This window comes from Lepus europaeus, chromosome 18 (assembly GCF_033115175.1).
Source record: "Lepus europaeus isolate LE1 chromosome 18, mLepTim1.pri, whole genome shotgun sequence".
NCBI lineage: Eukaryota > Metazoa > Chordata > Mammalia > Lagomorpha > Leporidae > Lepus > Lepus europaeus.
The window spans coordinates 18,277,629-18,302,308 of NC_084844.1; the positions used below are offsets into that span (position 1 = coordinate 18,277,629).

The 24,680-nt window shown below is 50.7% G+C and overlaps 2 protein-coding genes, 1 long non-coding RNA gene and 1 other non-coding gene across 6 annotated transcripts in view; 1 reads left to right on the forward strand and 3 right to left on the reverse strand.

Moving 5' to 3' along the window:
• DCAKD (dephospho-CoA kinase domain containing) overlaps nucleotides 1-2,184 on the reverse strand; it is a 28,002-nt gene extending 25,818 nt beyond the window's left edge. Inside the window, exon 1 of one of the 2 annotated variants that reach the window (XM_062174808.1) lies at nucleotides 2,099-2,184. The gene's annotated coding sequence lies outside the window, so the exon portion shown is untranslated. The remainder of the gene's footprint in view (nucleotides 1-2,098) is intronic. The other variant, XM_062174809.1, reaches the window with a different exon arrangement.
• Nucleotides 1,059-1,163, reverse strand: LOC133747368 (U6 spliceosomal RNA). Its single transcript, XR_009864324.1, has one exon. It is a non-coding gene; the product is annotated as a U6 spliceosomal RNA (small nuclear RNA).
• Nucleotides 2,185-2,634: 450 nt separating the features above from the next.
• Nucleotides 2,635-11,746, reverse strand: LOC133777012 (uncharacterized). 2 transcript variants are annotated; one of them, XR_009868471.1, is made up of 3 exons: nucleotides 11,534-11,746; nucleotides 10,283-10,391; nucleotides 2,635-2,690 (listed from the first exon to the last, which is right to left on the reverse strand). It is a non-coding gene; the product is annotated as an uncharacterized LOC133777012 (long non-coding RNA). The 2 variants fall into 2 exon arrangements; XR_009868470.1 differs by lacking the exon at nucleotides 2,635-2,690 and adding an exon at nucleotides 7,102-8,256.
• Nucleotides 11,747-11,929: 183 nt separating this feature from the next.
• NMT1 (N-myristoyltransferase 1) overlaps nucleotides 11,930-24,680 on the forward strand; it is a 42,966-nt gene continuing 30,215 nt past the window's right edge. The window contains exon 1 of the mRNA XM_062216394.1: nucleotides 11,930-12,094. Within this exon, the coding sequence (XP_062072378.1) occupies nucleotides 11,964-12,094 (131 nt within the window). The 5' untranslated portion in view covers nucleotides 11,930-11,963. The remainder of the gene's footprint in view (nucleotides 12,095-24,680) is intronic.

Here is a 24,680-nt window from a genome sequence, read left to right on the forward strand (position 1 = left end):
ATCAAACCCAGCAGCATATGAAGGCGTTACCGGCACTATGCTTATCGCCGCTCAGTTCACAACAGCTAAGCTACAGAACCAACCTAGATGTCCACCAACTGATGGAAAAAGAATGACTCCTGACATCCGCAACAAAACAGATGCAACTGGAGATCATTACGCTACGTGAGACAGGCCAGACCCACCCGAAAAATATCACGTTTTCTCTTATTTGCGGTAGCAAATATATGTAGGTTTAATGATGTGTTATTTATATATATATATGTATATATATATATATATTTTACAGATTTATTTATTTGAAAGTCAGAGTTACACAGAAGAGAGAGGAGAAGCAGAGAGAGAGAGAGCGAGAGAGAGAGAGAGAGAGGTCTTCCATCCAATGGTTCACTCCCCAATTAGCCACAACGGCCGGAGCTGCGCCGATCCGAAACCAGGAGCCAGGAGCTTCTTCCAGGTCTCCCACGTGGGTGCAGGGGCCCAAGGACTTGGGCCATCCTCTACTGCCTTCTGAGGCCATAGCAGAGAGCTGAACTGGAAGAGGAGCAGCCGGGTCTCAAACCTGCGCCCATATGGGATGCCAGCACTTCAGGCCAGGATGTTAACCCGCAGCGCCACAGCACTGGCCCCTTTACATGTGTATAAAATATATATATATGTATATATAAATGATGCGTGATTATTTTAAAATTTGGGGGCCAGCATTGTGGTGTAGCAGGTAAAAGTTGCCACCTGTGACTATGGGCACTGGTCCATGTCCTGACAGCTCCACTTTCTCCAGCTCTCTGCTAATGGCCTAGGAAAAGCTGTGGAAGACCGCCCAAGGGTTTGGGACCCTGCCACCCATGTGGGAGACCCGGAAGAAATTCCTGGCTTCAGCACAGCCCAGCCTTGGCTGTTGCAGCCTTCTGGCCAGTGACTCAGTGGCTGGAAGGTCTAATTCTGTTCAAATAAATAAATATACCATATATCAGTGAAACAGACATCTTTTCACATATGTTGCTTATAGCTCTTGCCTATATTCCTGCTGAACTATGGTCCTTTTTTTTTTTTTTTTTTTCAGTATTTAACACTGCACCAATTTTGCATGTCATTCTTGCCCAGGGGCCATGCTAATCTCTGAACCGTTTCAATTTTAGTATATGTGCTGTGGAAGTGAGCACGGTTCCTTTACTTTATACTTACTTAGCTCTTTATTTGGGGGAGCATTAAACCTCTGACTATAATGTAGGTTAAAAATATATTTTCTCGGGCTGTGCTGTGGGATACAGGGTAAAGTGGCCGCCTGCAGGGCTGGCATCTCATGTGGGCATCGGTTGGAATCCTGGCTGCTCCATTTCCGATCCAGCTCTCTACTATGGCCTGGGAAAGCAGTAGAAGATGGCCCAAGTCCTTGGGCCCCTGCACCCACGTGGGAGACCTGAAGAGGCTCCTGGCTTCGGATCAGCGCAGCTCCGGCTGTTGTGGACATCTGGGAAGTGAACCAGTGGATGGAAGGCATCTTTCTCTCTCTCTCTCTCTCTCTCTCTCTCTCTCTCCCTATATATATATATATATATAACTCTGCCTTTCAAACAAATAAATCTTTTAAAAATATACTTTTTCTCAAAAATTAGAATAAAAAAAGGGAGAGAGGGAAGTATCATTATACTGCTAGGACTGTTATCTGGGATCTACACTGAATCTGTTGTGTTAACATCACAGTAACAGAACTGTTGAGAACTGTGCTGTAGACTGTGGGTCGTGCATTTGCTATGACCCTAAGAATCTAATGTATTAATAAAATCCTTAAGAAAAAATAAAAATTAAGAAATGAAACGCAAGTCTGCAGGCTGACCAGAGCTGCCGAGCGCGGCGGCCGGCCTGGAGCTGGGTTTAGCCTATCCCCACGGCCGTCCGGTCTAAGTGTGTCCGCACGCCTCGCAGGCGGCCCGAGGCCGAACTAGGCACGGTGCTGCAAACGCCGCCCTCCGGCTCCCACGCGGGCCGCCACGCCGCGCGCCCAGGCACCGGCCTGCAGCCCAGCCACGCGCCGGGCCGCCCGCGGCCAACAAAGCGTCCCGGCTCGCGCCCGCCAGCCCCGCGGCTCGCTACGTACCCCGGGGCCTCTGACTCGGCCCAGGCCGCCGCCGCTCGCCCAATCTCCGCGCCGCTTACTGGCTAGCTCTCGGCGAACGAGGCGGGGCCTCGGGGCGCGCGCGGACGGACCGGACGTCCGGCCGGCGGGGCGGGGCGGGGCCAGGGCGGGCGTGGGCGCGGAGCGCGGAATGGGACAGGGCGGGGCGGGGCCAGGGGCGGGCGTGAGCGCGGAGCGCGGGATGGGATGGGGCGGGGCGGGGCCAGGGGCGGGCGTGAGCGCGGAGCGCAGGGCGGGGCGGGGCCAGGGCGGGCGAGAGCGCGGAGCGCAGGGTGGGGCGGGGCCAGGGCGGGCGTGGGCGTGGACGCGGAGCGCGGGGAGGGGAGGGGAGGGGCCAGGGCGGGCGTGGGCGTGGAGCGCAGGGCGGGGCGGGGCTGGAGCTTAACAGGAGCCCGAGTTCTCCCGTGCTCCATGGGGACTGCTGACCCTAACTCCGGAGTCAGGCGCGTCCCTCGCTAGTTGTGCAGCCGTGGCAGCGGCGGAAGTTCACTGAGCCCGTGCTACTCTGCAGGTCCTGGAGCGCTCCGTAGGCTTCATCGCGGTCCTCGCAGCCCTTTATCCGCATTTCACACAAGAGGAGACGTATTTAGAACCTACCCCCTTGGTCCTCTCATACAGTCATTTGACTGCCCCTGTGAACCTAGAAAGTCACTTTGCCTCTCAGCTCCAGATTCCAGCTTCCTGCTGATGCAGACGCTGGGAGTCAGCAGGTGATGCTCAAGAAGTCGGGGCCGGCGCTGTGGTGTAGTAGGTAAAGCCTCTGCCTGCAGCGCAGGATGCCAGGTGTGTCCTGGCTGCTCCACTTCTGATCCAGCTCCCTGCTGATGGCCTGGGGACGCGGTGGAAGATGGCCCAAGGCCTAGATGGGAGACCTAGAAGCTCCTGGCTTCGGATCGGCTCAGCTCCTGACGTTGCGGCCATTTGGGGAATGAACTGGTGATGGAGGCGTGCTCTCTTTCTCTCTCTGACTCTGCCTCTCAAATAAATAAATCTTTAAGAAGAGGAGGAGGAGGAGGAGAAGTTAGGTCCCTGCCAACCACCTGGAAGACCCGACTGGAGCCACCAGCCCTCAGTTTCAGCCTCCTGGCTGTTGAGGGCATTTGAGGAGTGAACCAGTGGATGGGAGCTCGCTCTGTCTCTGTCTCTCTGCCTTTCAAATAAAATAAATGGCACATTTTTAAAAAGAACCGAGGCCGGCGCCGTGGCTTAACAGGCTAATCCTCCACCTTGCGGCGCCGGCACACCGGGTTCTAGTCCTGGTTGGGGCGCCGGATTCTATCTCGGTTGCCCCTCTTCCAGGCCAGCTCTCTGCTGTGGCCCAGGAGGGCAGTGGAGGATGGCCCAAGTGCTTGGGCCCTGCACCCCATGGGAGACCAGGAGAAGCACCTGGCTCCTGGCTTCGGATCAGCGAGATGCGCCGGCCGCAGCGGCCATTGGAGGGTGAACCAATGGCAAAAAGGAAGACCTTTCTCTCTGTCTCTCTCTCTCACTGCCCACTCTGCCTGTCAAAAAAAAAAAAAAAAAAGAACCGAAAGTACATAAAAGTATCTAAGGATGCATCACATACAATAGGTGATCCTTAATTAGCCCTACCCTGTCACCCCTCTTCCTAAACTGTATTTCTGCTCTATGCTTACCTTTAAGGTAGGAATCTCATTTACCTTTACCATTAACATACTTAGTGCCCAGCAAAGTAGGGATCCAATATACTGAGGAATAAAGTATTTAATATCTTCCACTCTAGTGTCTGAAAATCTTCTCCCTGAGTTCAAAAGTCAATAGCTGAGCCTGCTCATAGCACAGTGAGTTTAGCTGCCAACCACAATGCTGTATCCCATATGGACATCAGTTGCTGTCCCAGCTGCTCCACTTTTGATCTAGTTCCCTGCTAATGCACCTGGGAAAGTAGCAGTAGATGGTCCAAGTGTTTGGACCCCTGCCACCCATGTGGGAGACCTGGATGGAGTTCCTGGCTCCTGGCTGTGACCTGGCCCAGCCAGGAACATTGCAATCATTTGGGGAGTGACCCAGTGGAAGAAAGATCTCTTTCTGTCTCTGCCTCTCTCTGTCACTCTTTCAAATAAATAAAATAAATATTTTTTAAAGAGTCAATAGCTTTTACCTAATAAACAGAATTCCATCTTATGATCAGAAGGGCCTGTTTCAGTGCCTTCCCAAAAGTGGCAGTAGAGGAGTCCCCACAAAGGACTGCCCCAACTCATCCTGACATGGGGCCAGTTGGGATTCCAAAGAAGCACTATGCCGAGGTGACCAGTCCGGAGCATTCATTAGGGGAATGTGCTTACAGAACACTGCAGCTCACCCCTGCGACAGTGAGAACAATGATGGTCTACTTGGGTATATCTACCAGGGCGGGGGTGTGTGTGTCTTGTATGAGGGCTTAAGAAATTTAGGCTCAGGACCAGGACCACAACCTAAACATTTCCATCAGTGCTGGGAATGTCAGGGTTCTGGCTTGGGCTCAAGCCTGCTGGGAAAAGCCTGCAGATGGCTGGGTCACAAAGCAGTCAAAGCACTCTGATTTTCAGTCAGAACACAGAGAGCAAGGAGAACTGGGGGCCCTGTTGGGCCACTTGTGTTAGGTCTTAGGATTTTAGAGTTCAAAGAAGGAGAGGAGGCAGCTAGTTAAAGTTGAGAAGACTTTATTGTAGGGAGGAGAGAATGGCGGGGGGTTAAAGAGAGAGCTGGGTTTCAGTCTGCCCAGACAGAGGGCAGGGGTTTAAACCAGGCTTGATTCTGTTTGCACAGCAGGCAGAGCGCCATAGGCTGCTTGTTGGGGGAGGTACAGCGCCCACATGGACCCTGAGAAGGTGGATAGGGGGTGTGCAGAAAGGCTCTTATAAGTGCATCGCCTTAGCAGTTTGGAACATTCCCAGGTGAGCAGCAGTAAACATTCACTAGACTTTCCATACCTACCTGAGCCCAATTTCATCAGGCCTGGAGGTCCAAGCCCAGTGTTCCCACAGTTTGGACCAACACCTTGCCAGTGTCTGAATCACTTCCATATCATCCTTATCAACTATACTTGGACTGTCAAATAAACAAATAATTTTTTTTTAATTTAAAAAATAAAGTTCTTCCTTAGATAATTTTGAGTCGTTAAGTCATGGGGCCATGCAGAACAATTCTAATTCCTGTTCTAAAAATCAGATCCCTGGCCAAACAGCTTGAGATAACCTAGCGCTGGAGTCGTCCACTTCCCCTACTCCTGACATACCCGAAGGACGTCTCGTCCATCAGTAACCGTGTTGGCCAAGACAGTGACAGGGAAAGAGCGATGTCTGTCCCACCACACAAGGTGGTCTGCATCTGCCTGCAGCCTTTTGTTTAGAAACCCCTGGGGCTGGCATACTGGGTAAAGCTGTTGCCTGCACTGCCGGCATCCCATATAGGCGCCAGTTCTAGTCCCGGCTGCTCCACTTCCGATCCAGCTCTCTGTATGGCCCGGGAAAGCAGTAGAAGGTGACCCAAGTGCTTGGACCCCTGCACCCATGTGGGAGACCTGGAAGAGGCTCCTGGATTTGGATTAGCCCAGCTCTGGCAATTGCTGCCATCTAGTGAGCTAGCCAGGGGAAGGAGGACCTCTCTCTCTGCCTCTGCCTCTCTCTAACTTTGCCTTTCAAATAAATAAATCTTAAAAAAAAAAAAAAAAAAAAAAAAGGAAAGAAATCCTTCCAGATGATCCTGCTTTGCCAGATACTGCCTTACAGTGTTATGGATGAACTATTGGTGTATAGCAGTGGCCTTGTCTTCTAAGCAGGTATCCCTTTGATTCTTCTCTTTAAATGTTCTTTATTTTTAAAAATAGTTATTTATTTGAAAGAGAGATGAGGCCGACACTGTGGCGTAGCAGGTAAAGCCACTGCCTGCAGTGCCAGCGTCCCATATGAACTCCGGTTCGAGTCCCAGCTGTTCCACTTCCAATCCAGAGCCCTGCTATGGCCTGGGAAAGCAGAAGATGGCCCAACTCCTTGGGCCCCTGCAGCCGCGTGGGAGACCCTGAAGAAGCTCCTGTCTCCTGGTTTTGGATCAGCGCAGCTCTGGCCATTGCAGCCAATTGGGGAGTAAACCAGCGGATGGAAGACCTCTCTCTCTCTCTCTTTCTCTCTGCCTCTCCTTTCTCTGTGTGACTCTGACTTTCAAATAAATAAACAAATCTTTAAAAAAAATAAAGAGAAAGAGGGAGAGGGAGAGACGGAGAGAGGGAGGGAGGGAGAGGGCAAAGCCAGGAGCCAGAGACTCCATCCTGGTCTCCCACATGGGTGGCGGGGATCCAGGTACTCGGGCCATTTCCCCATGCTTCCCAGGTGCATCAGGAGACGGACACAGACGGACATCAGGACTGGACACAGAGTAGCTGGGTCTTGAACCGCTTTGATATGGGAGGCTGGTGTCACAAGTGGCGGCTTAACCCACTGCGTCACAACACTGGCCCCAAGGTTTACTTATTTAATTGAAAGTTAAAGAGAGAGAGAGAGAGAGGGAAATCTTCCATTGACTGTTTCACTCCCTAAATGGCCAAACAGCTGGGGCTGTTCTAGGCTGAAGCTAAGGGCTGGGAACTCCATCCAGGTCTCCCACATGGGTGCAGGGGCCCAAGTACTTGGGCCATCTATTGATGCTTTTCCGGGCACATTAGCAGGGAGCTGGATCAGAAGCAGAGCAGCTGGGCTTAACCAGCAGCCACAAGGCCAGCCCCTGCCTGTGGTTCTATCTGCCTAGAGCCCCTGTCCTCTGCCCTGGGTGGTCCCAAAGCAAAGGCTGAAGGGCTGGCTGCTGTAGGGGCTTCACCCCAGGCGCCTCCTCATACTCAAACTCTACCCTTTACAGTTTCATCAAGGGCTTTTTCTGCTTAAATACACAGGCTCTGTTATTCAGGAGGCCAATAAGAAGCTTTGAGCTGGCTCTAGCTGCTTACCTAAGGATCTCATTTCATCCTGACAGTGACCTGCAACTCAGTCACCCCCCTGCCCTTGGCGCTGAGCACGAGGCTGGGAATACAACGCCGCCTCCAGTTTTGTTTGAGGAACAACCCTCTGGGTCCATTGGAGATGATGACTCCTTTGACTCCTGGTTCTAAAAATTTCCCTATGTTTATTTTAAATAAATATTAATACGCAATTAAATTTATACCATACTTCACAAATATCATTAATATTTATTCTTTATTTAAAAGCTTCCAAAAAAAAAAAAAAAACAAAAACAAAAAACCCTCCCAGAGGCTCTCACCAGTGAGATGAAATCCAGACTCCTTCCCCTGAAACAAGGTTTTCCGTGACCGCGCCCAGCTCACCCCTCCAGCCATGTCTCCCCGTATGTTCTCCCTCAGGGAAGCACAAGGAGGAGAGCAATCTAGCTAGTGCACCAGCCTTTGTGTTAAACCGGCCAGGTTAAGTCTCAGCACCACACTACGCAGCAATGAGACTTGGGACAAATCACTGAGCAGGGCCAGGACTTGAACATACGGGATGTGGGCGAGTTAACCACTAGACCAAACGCCCACTCCTCGGCACACTCCTTCTCAAAGCCCACAGCACCAAGCAGGAGGCTGGGCCCACGGTGCTGCAGGCCCACGTGCAGGCTGCGGCTCAGGGAGGAAGGCTGAGTTCTGGGGAGAGGCAGCTGCGAAGGCCGCCTCCCTGTTCCTGATTTCACACGAGCTCCCTCGCCCTGTTCTTCAGAAGGAAAGCCAGGCTGCGGCTTAGGAAGATTTTCCCAACAAAATATTTGCTCCTGCCTCCCCCACTGCTAAGGATCCTCCAACGGCTCCCAAGTCTTTTTTTTTTTTTTTTTTTAAGATTTATTTTAATTGAAAGGCAGAGTTACAGAGAAAGAGAGGGAGAGACAGAGATCTTCCATCCGCTGGTTCACTCATCAAATGGCCGTAATGGCTGGAGCTGCGCCAATCTGAAGTCAAGAGCCCGGAGCTTCTTCCTGGTCTCCCACGTGGGTGCAGGGGCCCAGGGACTTGGGCCGTCCTCCACTGCTTTCCCAGGCCATAGCAGGGAGCCGGATTAGAAGAGGAGCAGCTGGGACTTGAACCGGTGCCCATAGGGGATGCTGAGGAGGCTCACCCCACTGTGCCACAGCACCGGCCCCTGCAGGGATATTTTTGTGAACCTATGGGGTATGTGCTCTTTCTAATCTAAGAATATTTACTATCTTTTTCCCAATAGGGACATCTTTTTGTGCTTTTTAATGTGGTAACAATGCGATTCCTGAGGGTGTCGTGGATGCCCACCACAGATTTCAGGATCTGCAGGGAAGGCTGGAAATCTGTGGGGGAGTGCAATCTGTACAGTGAGAGATGCCATACCCTAGGCCCCAGCCTAGCCTGCCGGGGAGCCTCTGAACTGAGCACAAACCCTGGCCCTCAGTGTAGACGGGTCTCTTCCGAAGCTGCACCCACGAACGGCCCAGCCTGAACTTCCCCCGGGGCCTGTACTCGCAACCACTGAATTTTCCTTTCTTCAAAAACAGCGGTGAGGGGATAATGACGGGATCGGCACTAGCAGCAATTTCACAAGGACGCCCCCAGCCACCCTGGGGACCCTGCTGTCCCCTACCACCTTCCTACAGTGGCCCTGCTGGACAGAGGGGGTAGGAGGAGCGAGCAGGCTCCTGCCCTTCCGGTTCCATGAGCTCAGAGAGCTGGGACGTTTACCTCGCGAACAAGAATTTCAGGGACCAGATATGAATTGTCGCCATCTGCAAGGCCACGGGAGTGCTTTTTTTTTTTTTTTTTTTAACTCCTAAAGGCAGAGCTTGGCCACCTTTCCACCAACTGGAGCTGTCTGAAGCTGGAAAGCTCTCTCTCCCAGGGGAGTATGGGGGTGGGGGGCTCACACAATTCTTGGAGCCTCAAGAAAACGTCTGTAAATCCAATTTTGGAAACTTCACATTGCTTTGCTTTGGGCCACTACTCTGTAACAGTGTGACTGTGGGTCCACACGGAAACTCAGGAGCAAAATGGCATGCGGCAGCGTTCAGGTATCAAGTGGTCACACAACCACAAACGCTGAAAATATTCAAAAACATCACATCCGGGCAGGCATCTGCGCAGTGGTTAAGTTGCTGCTAGGGACACACACATCCCAAATCACGGTGCCAGGTTCAAATCCTGGCTACTCGGAGTGCTTGCCGTGGCCCAGCCCAGGCTGCTGTAGGCATTCGGGCAGTGAACCAGCTGACAGACGAGTGCCCTCTCTGTCTGTCACTGTCTCTCTCTGCCTTTCCAACAACAGAAAAAAGGAATTTTAAACAGAAAATCTAAAAAAGGAGGCTGGAGGATCCTTCTAAAAAAACTTTCAGTTTTATTATAGAGAAATCATAGATCCTGCAAAGTCAAAATGAGGATGCTAACTTGAAAAAAATCCCACGAAAGGGAGTAAGTGCCTCTGAGGTTACTTCTAACTCCAAAATTCTCAGAGGTGTTGGATTCCAGAACTTTGGACTTCTACATTTTTTAAAAAAATAAAAAAGATTTATTTATTTGAAAGAGTTACAGAAAGAGAGGGAGACAGAGATCTTCCAGCCACCGGTTCACTCCCCATATGGCTACAACTGTCAGCACAGGGCCAGGTCTCCCATGTGAGCTCAGGGGACCATCTTCTGCTGCCCTTCCCAGCCATTAGCAGGGAACTAGATCAGAAGTGGAGCAGCCGGGACTTGAGTAGGCTTCCATGTGGGACGGTGGCGCTGCAGGCGGTGGCTTTACCCCCTATCCCACTTACATTCTGACCCTGATCCTGACAACCACATTGCTTGCCTACTTTCCAGAAAGGTTTTCCACTGAGCACAACCTGTTCCACTTGCATTACACCGTAAGGCAGGGGTAGGCACTGTGGTAAGCGCAGCTGGGGACATCTGCATCTCACACCCAGCGACCTGCTCATGCACTCCGAGAGCAGTGGAGGATGGCCAGATACCCCTGTGCCACCCCTGAGGGGCACTGGATGGAGTTCCAGGCTCCTGGCTTCAGCTTGCTCCAATCTTGGCTGATGTGCATATTTGGGGAGTGAACCAACAGATGGGAGACCTCTCTCTCTCTCCATATATACAATTCTGCCTTTCAAGCAGATGAAAATAAACATTTATAAACAAAATGTAGACCAGGCGTCTTACTTAATTTTGAACTATAAGGAGGGCCGAGTCCACAGAAATTAGCCCTTCATTCCCTGTAATCACTCTTCCTTGGTTAGGCTTCGCTAGCGTTCATTCAACTTCCGCATATCTGTGGGGAAAGAAAACATAGGTCTGGGAATTAGGATATGAGATATGAGCCTGGTCCAAGGCCTGCAGCCGGGTATCAATTGCGATTTATATTTTTACAAGCACAACTTTCCCCTTCCCTGTCTGCTTCAGAAGGTCACGTGAACGGAAGTGGGGGGAGCATTTGGCACGGGTAAGCCGGTCCAACACATGGAAGGGTTCGTCATCATCTCTGCCCTCGCCTTCCCCTGCAGCTGCACAGAGGCACTGTGTCCGCAGCAGGCTCGCTGGGCGAAGACTGAGAGTGGTGACAGCTGTCAGCCGAGGCCGGCCTTCCAGAGTCAAATATAAATGATTGGGTCACGCTGACTTCTCTGTTCCTACCCTGGTGTAAGAGGAGCGGACTATGTTTAGCTCTGCTGTGTGTTTTCTTTCCCAGGGCCAGATGGGAACTGTTCCTTCCCATTTCGCCCCTTTCCCCTCAAGGGCAAAGCTCATTTCCCTTTTTGGCCACAGAGCTCTCTGACAGTAGGCGGCCCTCCCCTCACCAACCGCCACACCCAACCGGGAGATCAACCCCTGGGAAGGGGCCCTCTCCTGCGCACCCAGGTGTGAGATGACTCAGTGACAGGCGCGAGACCCAGGGCCTGGAGCATTCGGGCCAAGGATGGGCCTTTCGTGATGGCGAAGGACTCGGAGGGCCTGGGGCAGGGAGATGCGATTCAGTCACTGATTTGGCTACTTGCTGGCTAGGAGACTGGAGCTTCCTACGCTCTGCGGGTCACGCGTTTCCGTGTGTGCACAAGGAGGCTAGGCTAGAGAAGAGGATTACAGGAGCTAACGGACGAGACGCCTTCCTACAGAACCTGGCTTCAGTGCTCACGAGAGGCCTTGGGACCATGTGGGCGGAAGAGCTTGGAGGAGCCCGGTACCCAGACGCCCGGAGGCGGCGAGCCCTGCCGGCCCAGCACTCAGGCCTTGAGGCTCGGGGTCCCTGCACCGCACACCGTAATTCAGCGCCTCTCAGGAGGCCCTCGAGACTCCCGACTGAGAAAGGTGGCTGGGAGCCAACCGGGCCTTTTACAGGAAAAGCCCTTTCCAAGAAGGCAGGGCATCCGGGCTCCCGGCGGGTCGTACCCTCGGGCCTCAGACCCTCTCACTTACCCAGGAATGACAATGGTCCTTAACGGAAGCCAATAACGACGGCATTAGTAAGGGCAGGCTGAAGTCAAACCTTGGAGTTTGAAGCCTCCACGCCCGCAACGCTATCCAGCCTCAAACTACAACTCCCAGCATGCTAGGCGGCCTCCGGAGCGGGCAGTATCTGCCCGGCCAGCCTCGCGCCCCTTCTCCCCTCACTGCACGGCCGAATGCCCAGACTTCCGGGTATTTCTGTTCCCACCTCCGACAGCCTCACCTCATGATTTCTGGGTATTGTAGTCCACCTTGTTCCGGCTTCCTCGTTAGGAGCGGCTCCCAGTGGCGGCTCCCTTGCCTAGAAAAACTACAAAACCCAGAACACGGCGCACGTTCCCCTCGTCCAATAGGAGCCCCCCATGTAGCGGGGCGCGGAGCTCCGCTCTCGCAACTCAAGATGGCGGACGAGAGTGAGACAGCAGTGAAGCCGCCGGCACCTTCGCTGCCGCAGATGATGGAAGGGAACGGAAACGGCCATGAGCACTGCAGCGACTGTGAGAACGAAGAGGACAACAGCTACAACCGGGGGTAACGATATCCCCGGAGTCCAGTTCCCTTCCAGTCCCCCACAACCTGGGTCTCTGGGGTGCGGGGAAGTCACCCGGAGCTTAGTCTAACCCCACCCCCAAATTCTTATTGGCTAAAGTATTGGGATCCTGCCTGGCGATTGGTTGCTGCCTTTGTCTTTTACCAGGGGTGGGTGCTCAGTATATTAAGGGCCGAAGACATTCAATACTTTTATTATATAAAAGTTCTTCTGTGTAATGTTCCACTCGTGTGCTTGAAACGCGTCCTGGGAAAAGAGCATGTTGGACGATGGTTTTCGATGGAACGACGCGGGGCAGTCCAGTAAGCACAGTTAAAAGAGAACGTTACTTACAGAGCTGGTGAGAGCAACGTGCCTAGCAATAAACGAATAATAAAACATTTCGCAGCCGTTCGCTTCCAGTGAGGAAATTCATCAGGCTGTACAGACCTTACATATAATTATGTTGTAAAACATCCCTGCCAGAGAATCCCAAAATACAGACTCACCTTATAAACCCTGTGCAATTGAACCGTGTGATAATGTTTTGATTTATACAGTGTCCGTTGTTCCAGGTAATCTGTTTCCTGAGCAGTACATAGTTAGGTCTTCAGCATCTTTGCTGTGTTAACTTTGTGAAGCAGCCCCGCGTGTCAGGAGATTGAGTGCTGTTGCTTCTTGGGCAGGGTTTGCCGTCTGTGGGCTTGGTAGTGCATTTCCTGTACTTTAGGGTCTTGCAACTTAGTGTCTGCTGTATTTGTTGCTCGCGGAGAAGAAATACACCAGATGTTTTAAGTGTTGAGTTCCTTTTTCCAAATCAGTTTTCACTTTTCTAAGCCACAGTGTATCACTGGTGCTCACTCGCTCTCTTCCTGTCTTGTTTTAAGTGAAAGTCTGGAGACGCTGTTCTGGAGACTCTTGCTGAGTCTGATTTTTTTAGCTAGCTTGTTTGCTCCTGGAGGCAAAGACAAGTTTGAGGTCTTTGAATAAACTTTTTAATTTTTTTTTTCTGTGCTGCTTTGTAGCACTGGGAGGGCAAACGAGTGTTTAAATTCTTTGTAATATGCTGGAGAGATCAGGTTTTATGTTCTTTGACCAGCATTAAAAATCGTAAGACAAATGTAGAGAAAAAGGAAGCTAGCCAGGTTTGTTTTTTATAACTCTGTTCTGTTGCTATAACTCAGCACAGATTCTCACGTAATAAAAACCTGCTTCCAAGTTTGAGATTCCTGAGTGTGGATGCTGAGAGAGAGGAAGTAGGAACCCAAGAAGGGGAAGGGCAGCCCTCTTGAGCAGAGATTCCAGTCCTGGATGTGATGGTCGAATGTGGAAGTCACTTCAGAAGCGAAAGTGTGACTTTTGGATTGCTCTTTATGTAGTTGCTTTTTTCTTTTTTTAAGGTTTGTTTATTATTTATGTGAAAGGCAGACTTACAGAGAGAGGGGTAGAGACAGAGAGATCTCCATCCACTGGTTCTTTCCCCAGATGGCTGCATCAGCCAGGGCTGGGCCAGGCAAAAACCAGGAGCTAGGAGATTCTTCCAGGTCTCCCACATGGGTGGCAGGGCACCAAGCACTCGGGTCATCCTCCACTGCTTTCCCAGGCACATTAGCAGGGAGCTGGATCGGAAGTGGAGCAGCCAGGACTCAAACAGGCTCCCATATGGAATGCTGGTACTACAGAAGGTGACTTAACCCACTATACCACAGAATTGGTACCTGTAGCTGCTGTTTTAAAAAAGATGTATTTGTTTATTTAATGTATTTGAGAGGCAGAGAGAGAGGAAGGGAGGGAGAGAGAGAGACAGACACCAACAGAGTTCTGCAGTCAGGGATGTACCAGGCTGAAACCAGGAGCTGGGAACTCAGTGTTCATCTCCCATATGGCTGGCAGGGACCCGACTACTTGAGCCGTCGCCACTCCCTCCCAGTTGTGCGTGAGCAGGCAGCTGGAGCAGGGTGAGGAGCCGGGACGCAGAGCCAGGCTCTGCCGCAGGCTGGGGTGTCCCATGCGGTGTCTTAACTGCCAGGCCAGATGATTGCCCTTGTGTGGTTCCTGCTAAACTGATAGCCTGCCCAGTATCTGTGGTTGTTTAATTAATTTTATTCCTAGTAATTTATGAATCACTTCCTAAAACTGTTTCCGGATAGCTATGTGTTTAGTTTGTAGTGCAACAAAATGATAACCTCACAAAACTTTGAAAGTGTTTTTTCTTGTTGTGCTTGGTTGTGGTTTGGGTGAACAAATTAGGTTTTTAGCATACACAGTCTGGGTGTCTGTGAAAATGAGTCTGAAACTGGCAGGTGACACACAGAAGGCCTAGTCTGGAGGAGAGAGTTGCTGTGGTGGTTAGAATCGGGGGGAGAGTCAACAGTTTTTTCATTAACTTTCAGAGCAAAGTGTTTTGGGAAGAAGCAGTGTGGTATACTGGGAAAAGCTTGGACTGGAGAGCCATTCAAACCTGTTTTTTTTTAAAGATTTATTTATTTATTTGAAAGGCAGAGGTGGTGGGGGGATGGCCTTCCATCCACTGGTTCGCTCCCCAAGTGATCACAATGGCCAGAGCTGCACCCATTTGAATCCAGGAACCAGGATCTTCTTCCAGGTCTCCCATGTGGGTGCAGGGGCCCAAGGACTTGGGCCATCTTCCACTGCCTTCCCAGGCCATAGCAGAGAGCTGAATTGGAAGAGGAGCAGCCGGGACTTGAACCAGTGCCCATATGGGATGCCAGCACTGTAGGTGGTGGTTTTAGCTGCTACACCACAGCGCCAGCCCCTCAAGCCTGTTTCAAAGCCTAATTCTGACACTTAATGCTCCTATGACCTTGGGGAAATTACTTAACCTAGAGTTACTTGGAGGTTAAATGCGATAACATCTGGAATACAGCTCTCCTCCCTTCTGTTCATTCTTGAGGTCACTCCTGACTTTCTCCCAGTTTGCCCTGTGTTCTTACCACATCCTGTATTTTTTGGTAGCTTCTATCGTAGCAGTCATTAAATAACATTTGACAGTTTTGTGTAATGTGTCCAATTTCTGCTTACCTTTCTTTTTTCCCCTTTAAAGATTTATTTTATTTATTTGAAGGGCAGAGTTACAGAGAGAAAGAGAAAGAGGATAGAGAGAAAGAGATATCTTTGAACTGCTAGCTTAACTCCCCAAATGGCCACAATGGCTGGGGTTGGGCCAGGCCAAAGCCAGAAACCTGGAACTCCATCCAGGTCTCCTACCTGTGTGACAGGGCTCAAGTACTTAGGCCATGTGCTGCTACTTTCCCAGATGCATTAGCAGGGAACTGGATCAGACGTGGAGCAGCCTGGCCCAATTTGGTAGAGTTTCATTTCCCCTCACTGAACGGAAGGAAGTTAGATTTGTCTTTTCTTTCTTTCCCTCAAGATTTATTTATTTATTTAGTTGAAAGGCAGAGTTACAGAGAAAGAAATCTTCCATCTGCTGGTTCACTCCCCAGATGGCCAGTGCTAGGCCAGGTTGAAGCCAGGAGCCAGGAGCTTCATCCAGGTTTCCCACATGAGTGGCCCAAGTACTTGGGTCATCTTCTGCTGCTTGTCCTAGGGCATGAGCAGGAAGCTGGATCAGAAGTGGAGCCCCTGGGACTTGAACTGGCACCTGTATGGGATGCCAGCATTGCAGGCAGCTTAACCTGCTATATACCACAGCACCAGCCCCCATATAAAAATTTTTTTTAAGGTTTATTTATTTAAAAGGTAGAGTTATGGGATGGGGGAGTGGGGTGCGGGGATCTTTCATCTGCTGGTTCACTCCCCAAATGGTTGCAATGGCTGGAGCTGGGCCAGTCCGAAGCCAGGAGCCAGGAGCTTCTCCCAGGTCTCTTGCATGGGTGCAGGGACCCAAGCACTTGGGCCATCTTCCGCTGTTTTCTGAGGCACATTAGCAGGGAGCTGGATCAGAAGTGGAGCAGCCAGGACTCAAACTGGTACCCATATGGGATGCCAGTGTTGTAGGCATCAACTTCAGCTGCTGCACTACGGTGCCAGCCCTGCCATACAAGAATTTAAGAGGATAGCATGGTGCTGTGATGTAGCGGTTAAAGCCGCTGCCTCAGCCAGCACCCACTTCCCATATGGGTGCCGGTTTGAGTCCTGGCTGTTCCACTTCTGATCCAGCTCCCTGCTAATGTGCCTAGGAAGGCAGTAGAAGATGGTTCAGGCGTTTGGGCCCCTGCACCCACATGGCAGACCTGGAAGAAGCTTCTGCTCCTGCCTTCAGCTCAGCTCAGCTCTGATCATGGCCATTTGGGGAGTGAACCAGCAGATGGACAGTCTCACTCTATGTCTCTGTCTCTCTCTGGAGAAGGAATTTTCTCCTTTCAGTGCTAGTGATTCTGTAATATGCAATAAAGGTTAATGATAGTTAAATGTAGTCCCTGGGACTGGCATTCTGCATCCTGGGATGCCTGCTACTTTGAGTGCCAGCTACTTCCTTGCTGGTCCAGCTTCTGAATAATGCGCCCTGGATGGGGGGACGGGGAGTAGATGATGGCTCAAGTGCTTAGGCCTTGTCATCTGCTGTTGTACTCCCCAAATGCCTGCCACAGCTGGGGCTAGAACAGGCTCCAGTCCAGGCCTCTGAGGTGGTAGTAGTGTCCCACCCACCTGAGCCATCACTGCTGTTTCCCTGGACCACATTGGCGGGAGGCTGGAATCAGGAGCCAGGCCGGGACTGGAGCTCAGGTGCTCTCACACGGGGTGTGGGCACCCTAACCAGCAGCTTAACTGCTGGACCAAGTGCCTCTCCCGGAGTTTGGTTCTTGATGTTTCTAGTGAGTATATGTTTCCTCCATAATAAAACAAGCAGAAGCAGTTGGTGAGTATAAAAAGCTCATGTATGTATATGAATACAACCTGTATGTGTACATGCATACACACACACAAATATACATACATGTATATCTGTTTACAGTTTTTCTGTTATCATATGCAGGAGTTCCAAGTGGTGTCTTAACTGCTGTGGCAAACTCCCTTTTTTTAATGAAGGGCTTTTCAAAAAAGTATTGCTAAAGAATAAACCTTGAGCTGGCTCTGGGGCGTGGCAGTTGAAGCCACCACCTGTGGTGCCGGCATCCCATGTGGGTGCCGGTTTGAGACCTGGCTGCTCCACTTCTGATCCAGCTCTGTGCTATGGCCTAGGAAAGCAGTAGAAGATGGCCAAAGTCTTTGGGCCCCTGCACCCTCATGGGAGACCCAGGGGAAGCTCCTGGCTCCTGGCTTTGGATCGGCACAGCTCCAGCTGCTGCAGCCAACTGGGGAGTGAGCTAGTGCATGGAAGACCTCCCTCTCTCTGTGTAACTCTGACTTTGAAATAAAGTTTTTTTTAAAAAAAGAGTAAACCTCATTTGCCATCAGTGGACTTTAGTTTTAGGGTAACAAGTGGGTTTCTAGAATGAGAACCTTTAAACTGTTTCTGTTTCAGGAGTCCTTCGGGTCTGTTTTGCAGTGTCACCCATGCCGCGGAGATGGTGGAAAGCCCCAGGGCAGGGCCCTTTGCTGAGGGCTGTCTCTGCCTCTTCCATGGGGCAGGCTCCTCCGACTCCTTACAAAGCTTCCCTGCTTCCTGTTTGTGAGGTGTTGGCCCCTGGGAGGCCTTTCTGAGAGTGGATTCCATAAAACTGTCCTGATTCGCTGCTGCCTTCTTCAGATTCTCGAGGAGTAGCTCTTGCCGTGTGTGTTCGGTGGCTTGTGGCTGCACTGAACTCTCGGAGCGAAGATATCTTTTTAGTCCTCGTTTCTTAATTTCACCCTTCAGCTTTTGATTTTTCAAAAGTAGATCAAAGCAGAATTCTGAAAAGAGAAGCCACATCACAGATATCAAATAAGTGTTCTAATTTTGTTTCCCAATTAACTGGCAATTAAAAGAGAAACTAATCAAGAGCTGCTTCAAAGAGAAGGCTGGAGAGCTGGAGGAATGAGCAGTCAGTGCGAGCCTATTTCAGGGAGACTGCTGATCTTTCACATCGTTCCCCCGCTGTGCTCACAGATGCCCCAGCTTACCAAGTCGGCAGTTAACCCTTCCCCTGTGGCTCCCACAGATGAGGACATAGCACTAGACTTAATGACTTAGGAGGAAACCTCTCTGGCTCCTTATCTGAAGTCTACCCTTTAAACCTCTTTCCTGATTCCTCAAAGAAGGTAGCCTTGTGATTGTAGCATTTTTTAAAATTCATTCTTTTTTTTTTTTTTTTTTTTTTTTTTTTTGACAGGCAGAGTGGACAGTGAGAGAGAGAGAGAAAGGTCTTCCTTTTTGCCGTTGGTTCACCCTCCAATGGCCGCTGCGGCTAGCGCATCTCGCTGATCTGAAGCCAGGAGCCAGGTGCTTCTCCTGGTCTCCCATGCGGGTGCAGGGCCCAAGGACTTGGGCCATCCTCCACTGCACTCCCTGGCCACAGCAGAGAGCTGGCCTGGAAGAGGGGCAACCGGGACAGGATCGGTGCCCCAATCGGGACTAGAACCTGGTGTGCCGGTGCCGCAAGGCGGAGGATTAGCCTGTTAAGCCGCGGCGCCGGCCTTTTTTTTTTTTTTTTTTTTTGGAAGTCTACCCTTTAAAGCTCTTTCCTGATTCCTCAAAGAAGGTAGCCTTGTGATTGTAGCATTTTTAAAAATTTATTCATTTTTATTTGAAAGAGTGACAGGTCTTTCATCCACTGGTTCACTCCCCAAATGCCCTCAGCAGCCAGGGCTGGGCCAGGCTGAAGCCAGGAGCCCAGAACGCCAGCGTGGGTGGCAGAGGATCAAGTATCTGCGCCTTCCTGGCGTTAGCAGGAAGCTGTACGGGAAGACGGAGGTGGGACTTGATCCCAACCACTTGAGCAGGGGGTGCAGCGTCCCTGCGCCTGCGGTGCCACACACCTGCCCTGGTTGCTGGATTTGAGGCACACAGAATACGTTCTCTACTGAAAGCAACAAAACCGGAACTGTAAAATTCTTCAGCAAGGTCAGTGTTTGCTTCAAAAAAACCCTAGCAGTGCTGCTGACTGAGAAGGAGCTGAAGGTTTCTTTGTAAGTGTTCAGTAGATGCTCTGGTGAGCATTCTGTGCAGTGTTGCAACACTGGGACACCCACATATCGGAGGGCCTGCGTCTGAGTGCTGGCTGTACTCCCAGTTTAGCTTCCTGCTTCTGTGCACCCGGGGAGGCAGCCGTGATGCCTCAGGTATTTGGGTCTCTGCCACCCATGTGGGAGACCTGGGTTAAATTCCTGATTTCTGGCTTCAGCATGGCTCAGATCCTGGCCTTGGTGGACATTTGAGGAGTGAACCAGTGGATGAGAGCTGTCTCTTTCTGCCTCTCAAATACATAAATAAAAATTTAAAAAATAAGTGTTATCTGGCCGGCGCCGTGGCTCAACAGGCTAATCCTCCGCCTTGCGGCGCCGGCACACCGGGTTCTAGTCCCGGTCGGGGCACCGATCCTGTCCCGGTTGCCCCTCTTCCAGGCCAGTTCTCTGCTGTGGCCAGGGAGTGCAGTGGAGGATAGCCCAAGTGTTTGGGCCCTGCACCCACATGGGAGACCAGGATAAGCACCTGGCTCCTGCCATCGGAACAGCGCGGTGCGCCGGCCGCAGCGCGCTACCGCGGCGGCCATTGGAGGGTGAACCAACGGCAAAAGGAAGACCTTTCTCTCTGTTTCTCTCTCACTGTCCACTCTGCCTGTCCAAAAAAAAAAAAAAAAAAAAGTGTTATCTATTTCTGTTATTATTATGTGTTAGGCATTGTGTTAAGCCTTAGTGTGGTTTATCTCATCTGTGATTTCATATCTAAAGACTGTTTGGTTTAGATTTGGTTGTGAGACTTGAGTTCGCATTGCCACCTCTCCTTCTGACATATCAGAGGATCCATTTTGAACTTCGCCCTACTGAGTAGACTTCTGTATCCTGAATCTACGGCATGAGTCCTGTCTTTGGTTCAGCAACCATGACTTTCCCAGGAGTAGGGACCAGAGCTGGTAATGGAAGTGGCTGACCCCTTTAACCCGTCCGTGTTAGACCAGTATCTTTTTCTGAGATCATTCTTGTGTGGGAAATTGCTACCAGTGTTGTCATTGTTCAGAAAGTTACTGATAATGGTCTCCAAACAGAATTGGATTTGACCTTGGAGCCGGCAGGTCATAGTCGTGCGTACCAAAGAAACTCAGAAGGTATGGAATTTTCGTGTTGGTCTCATACCCATTTTAAACAGTTTAATGTATCAGAATTTTTGATCTCCGAGAAGCAGTTATCCTGTGACAGGAACTGGCTGTGTACCCTCACAACTCTGGCTGACTGTCCCCGGGAGGGCAGAGGGCAGCCCTGTCCACAGGCTGCTGTGTCCCTTGGTGGCAGTCCTGCAGTGTTTTCATTTCTCCATCGTTAGGGATTCCCAAGTGGAGTTGGCGAACTGCGCAGGACAGAGAGGAGCTGGTACTGACTGGCGCCCTGGGCTTTCCTTCACCTGTCCTTGGTCTTTCTGGTAGAGTTACTGGTGAACGTATCATGCCTCAAGAGGAAATTAACTTCCAGAAGGATTCACTGATGTCTAAACGTAGACTCAGAGGGGTATTGGAGACTAGGATATGTTTTGCAGAGTTCCTCGGGAAATTTTCAAGTTTAGCCCAAAGAATTCTGTTTTTCGGCCATGGAAGACAGGTGACTTTTATCTTCTGACCTTTTTCTTTATGTCTTATAAACTTGTGGTCTGCATTTAAGACATTGGAACCATTTGAAATGGTTACAGTGGAGCTGTTTCCATTTTCACTGTCTGGGAATAGGAAAGATCTTAAGGAGGAGGAAAGCTGCTTATTTCAAATCCCAACCAGTGCCTCCCAAGAGCACAGCATTTTCTGCTGTTTTCCTAGGGCGTCACATAGCTGTGCAGTGGAGGCGGCACTAAAGCTGCTCTCCAGCCCTCTGTTGGGCTGTAGCTTTTTAGTGTGGTGTTTAGTCCATGGTACCAAGAAAGCATTAGTCAAGCATCTGTTTGTTGAACCCTTCCCTGTGTGACCAGTACAGCTAGCGTGCTGTGGGATGGACCCTCTGTGTGATCAGTACAGCTAGCGTGCTGTGGGATGGACCCTCTGTGTGACCAGTACAGCTAGCGTGCTGTGGGATGGACCCTCTGTGTGACCAGTACAGCTAGCGTGCTGTGGGATGGACCCTCTGTGTGACCAGTACAGCTAGCGTGCTGTGGGATGGACCCTCTGTGTGATCAGTACAGCTAGCGTGCTGTGGGATGGACCCTCTGTGTGACCAGTACAGCTAGCGTGCTGTGGGATGGACCCTCTGTGTGATCAGTACAGCTAGCGTGCTGTGGGATGGACCCTCTGTGTGACCAGTACAGCTAGCGTGCTGTGGGATGGACCCTCTGTGTGACCAGTACAGCTAGCGTGCTGTGGGATGGACCCTTCCCTGTGTGACCAGTACAGCTAGCGTGCTGTGGGATGGACCCTTCCCTGTGTGACCAGTACAGCTAGCGTGCTGTGGGATGGACCCTCTGTGTGACCAGTACAGCTAGCGTGCTGTGGGATGGACCCTCTGTGTGACCAGTACAGCTAGTGTGCTGTGGGATGGACCCTTCCCTGTGTGATCAGTACAGCTAGCGTGCTGTGGGATGGACCCTCTGTGTGACCAGTACAGCTAGCGTGCTGTGGGATGGACCCTTCCCTGTGTGACCAGTACAGCTAGCGTGCTGTGGGATGGACCCTTCCCTGTGTGACCAGTACAGCTAGCGTGCTGTGGGATGGACCCTTCCCTGTGTGACCAGTACAGCTAGCGTGCTGTGGGATGGACCCTCTGTGTGACCAGTACAGCTAGCGTGCTGTGGGATGGACCCTCTGTGTGACCAGTACAGCTAGCGTGCTGTGGGATGGACCCTCTGTGTGACCAGTACAGCTAGCGTGCTGTGGGATGGACCCTCTGTGTGACCAGTACAGCTAGCGTGCTGTGGGATGGACCCTCTGTGTGATCAGTACAGCTAGCGTGCTGTGGGATGGACCCTCTGTGTGACCAGTACAGCTAGCGTGCTGTGGGATGGACCCTCTGTGTGACCAGTACAGCTAGCGTGCTGTGGGATGGACCCTCTGTGTGACCAGTACAGCTAGCGTGCTGTGGGATGGACCCTCTGTGTGACCAGTACAGCTAGCGTGCTGTGGGATGGACCCTTCCCTGTGTGACCAGTACAGCTAGCGTGCTGTGGGATGGACCCTTCCCTGTGTGACCAGTACAGCTAGCGTGCTGTGGGATGGACCCTTCTCTGTGTGACCAGTACAGCTAGCGTGCTGTGGGATGGACCCTTCCCTGTGTGACCAGTACAGCTAGCGTGCTGTGGGATGGACCCTCTGTGTGACCAGTACAGCTAGCGTGCTGTGGGAACAACCTTGTAAGATGTGCTCTCTGTGCTCAGGACATTTTTAATGTCATTGGGAAGCCAAGAAAGCAACACATGTGGCAAACAAAGTAGTGCATTGTTTCAGAAGCCGTAATTTTAAAAGGGACTGCAGGGGAGACTGATACCACATGGCCCACTTTCCTCACTGCCCCTGATATCTGCCCCTCTCAGACTAACACTGCGTTCTAGGGCCCAGCACGTTCAAGCAGTATCTCTTGGCTTTGAAGGATTCTTTGATAAATCATTGGAAGAACAAGACTGTAGCATTGGAGAAATGGCCCCTTTAGAGATTAGTGACCTGGGACTGGCACTGTGGCGCAGCGGGTTAATGCCCTGGCCTGAGGTGCTGGCACCCCATATGGGGGCCGGTTCAAGACCCGGCTGCTCCACTTCTGATCCAGCTCTCTGCTATGGCCTGGGAAAGCAGTAGAAGATGGCCCAAGTCCTTGTTCCCCTGTACCCACGTGGGAGACCAGGGGAAGCTCCTGGCTTCGGATCGGCACAGCTCTGGCCGTTGTGGTCAAATGGGGAGTAAATCATCGGATGGAAGATCTCTCTCTCTCTCTCTCTCTCTCTCTCTCTCTCTCTCTCTCTCTGCCTCTCCTCTCTCTGTGTAACTCTGACTTTCAAATAAATAAATAATCTTTACAAAAAAAAAAAAAAACAAAAACAAAAAACGAGAGAGAGAGATTGGTGACTTGTCCCTGCTTCTAGGAAATTAGTTGCTGACCACTTTGCCTCACCTTGGTTTCCTCATGTGTAGCCCCCCGGGTTGAGCCAGATGGCCCTGAGGTTACTTCCAGCATAGGAAGCTTAGCTCGTCCTCCCCCATGATAAAAGCTTTTGGTTCCCGGGTGTGCCGCTCTGAGTGGATTTTGTCGTCCAGTAAGAGCGAGAGGAAGCCCACATTTTGAACCCTTGCTGCTTGTGTTGTCTGGAAGTTCTCTTCTTCTGTTCCTCTGTCAGCCTGCCGTTCCCCCCCACCCACTCACACACCCAGTAATGCATTCTATTTCTAGAAATAATGCTGAGGTTAATTTTCCATCTCCTCCCCCAGCCCTGATTTTAGACAAAAATGTCCATAGGATTTCTTTATGTTTGAATATTTAGAAATATTTTACTAAAAGATGACCTTTTTAAAAAAATGCTTATTTATTTGAAGGAATGACACAGAGATTGAGATTGAGATCGAGATCTATCAACTGGTTCACACCCCAGATGGACACAATGGCTGGAACTGGGCCAGGTTGAAATCAGGAGCCAAGAGCTTCATCTGAGTTCCCATGTGGCTGGCAGGGACCCAAATCCTTGGGCCATCTTTCATTGCTTTCCTAGATACAGTAGGGAGCTGAATCAGAAGTGGAGCAGCCAGAACTCAAACTGGCACTCAAATGGGATGCCAGGATGCAAGCCGTGGCTTAATTTGCTGTACCACAATGCTGGCTCCAAGACAATATTTCCTGATTGTTTTTCTTCCCTCTTCTGGATGTGTCATTCTAATTTGTCCTTTATTTGCTAGGTTTTAAGGACTTGAATTGATCACCTATACTTCAGAAGTCACACCTCCCTTTCCATAGCAGGTATCTCCCAGCCTGTACCCATGGCAAATTTCATTGAATTTTCTGCTCTTTATTTTGGAACCAAACCAAATTAGGATTTGAGTTGCTGTATTGTAAGGTTCTGACTCTGACCAGTCTCAGTTGAAGTATAGTAAGGTGATAGGCAGCTAAGATTTCAAAAATTCCTGTTCAGGGGCCACCGCTGTGGCATAGTAGGTTCAGCCTCTACCTGTGGCACTGGCGTCCCTTGAATGCATTATGCTAAGTGAAATATGCCGGTAACAAAGACATATTCTGTGATTCCATTTACATGTGATACCTAGATTAGTCAGATTCATAGGGACAAAAAATTAGAATAGTGCTCGTCAGAGGCCAGGGAGTGGGAGGAATGGAGAGTTCCTGTTTAATGGGTACAGAATTTCAGTTCTGCAAGATGAAAAGTGTCCTAGAGACAGATGGTGGAAATGTTTGCGGTATTATGAATGTACTTAATACCATTGAACTATATACTTTTTTTAAAAAAAGATTTATTTATTTGAAAGGCAGAGCTACAGAGAAGCAGAGAGAGAGAGAGAGAGAGAGAGAGATGTTGGTCTTCCATCTGTTGATTCAGTCCCCAGATAGCTGCAACGGCCA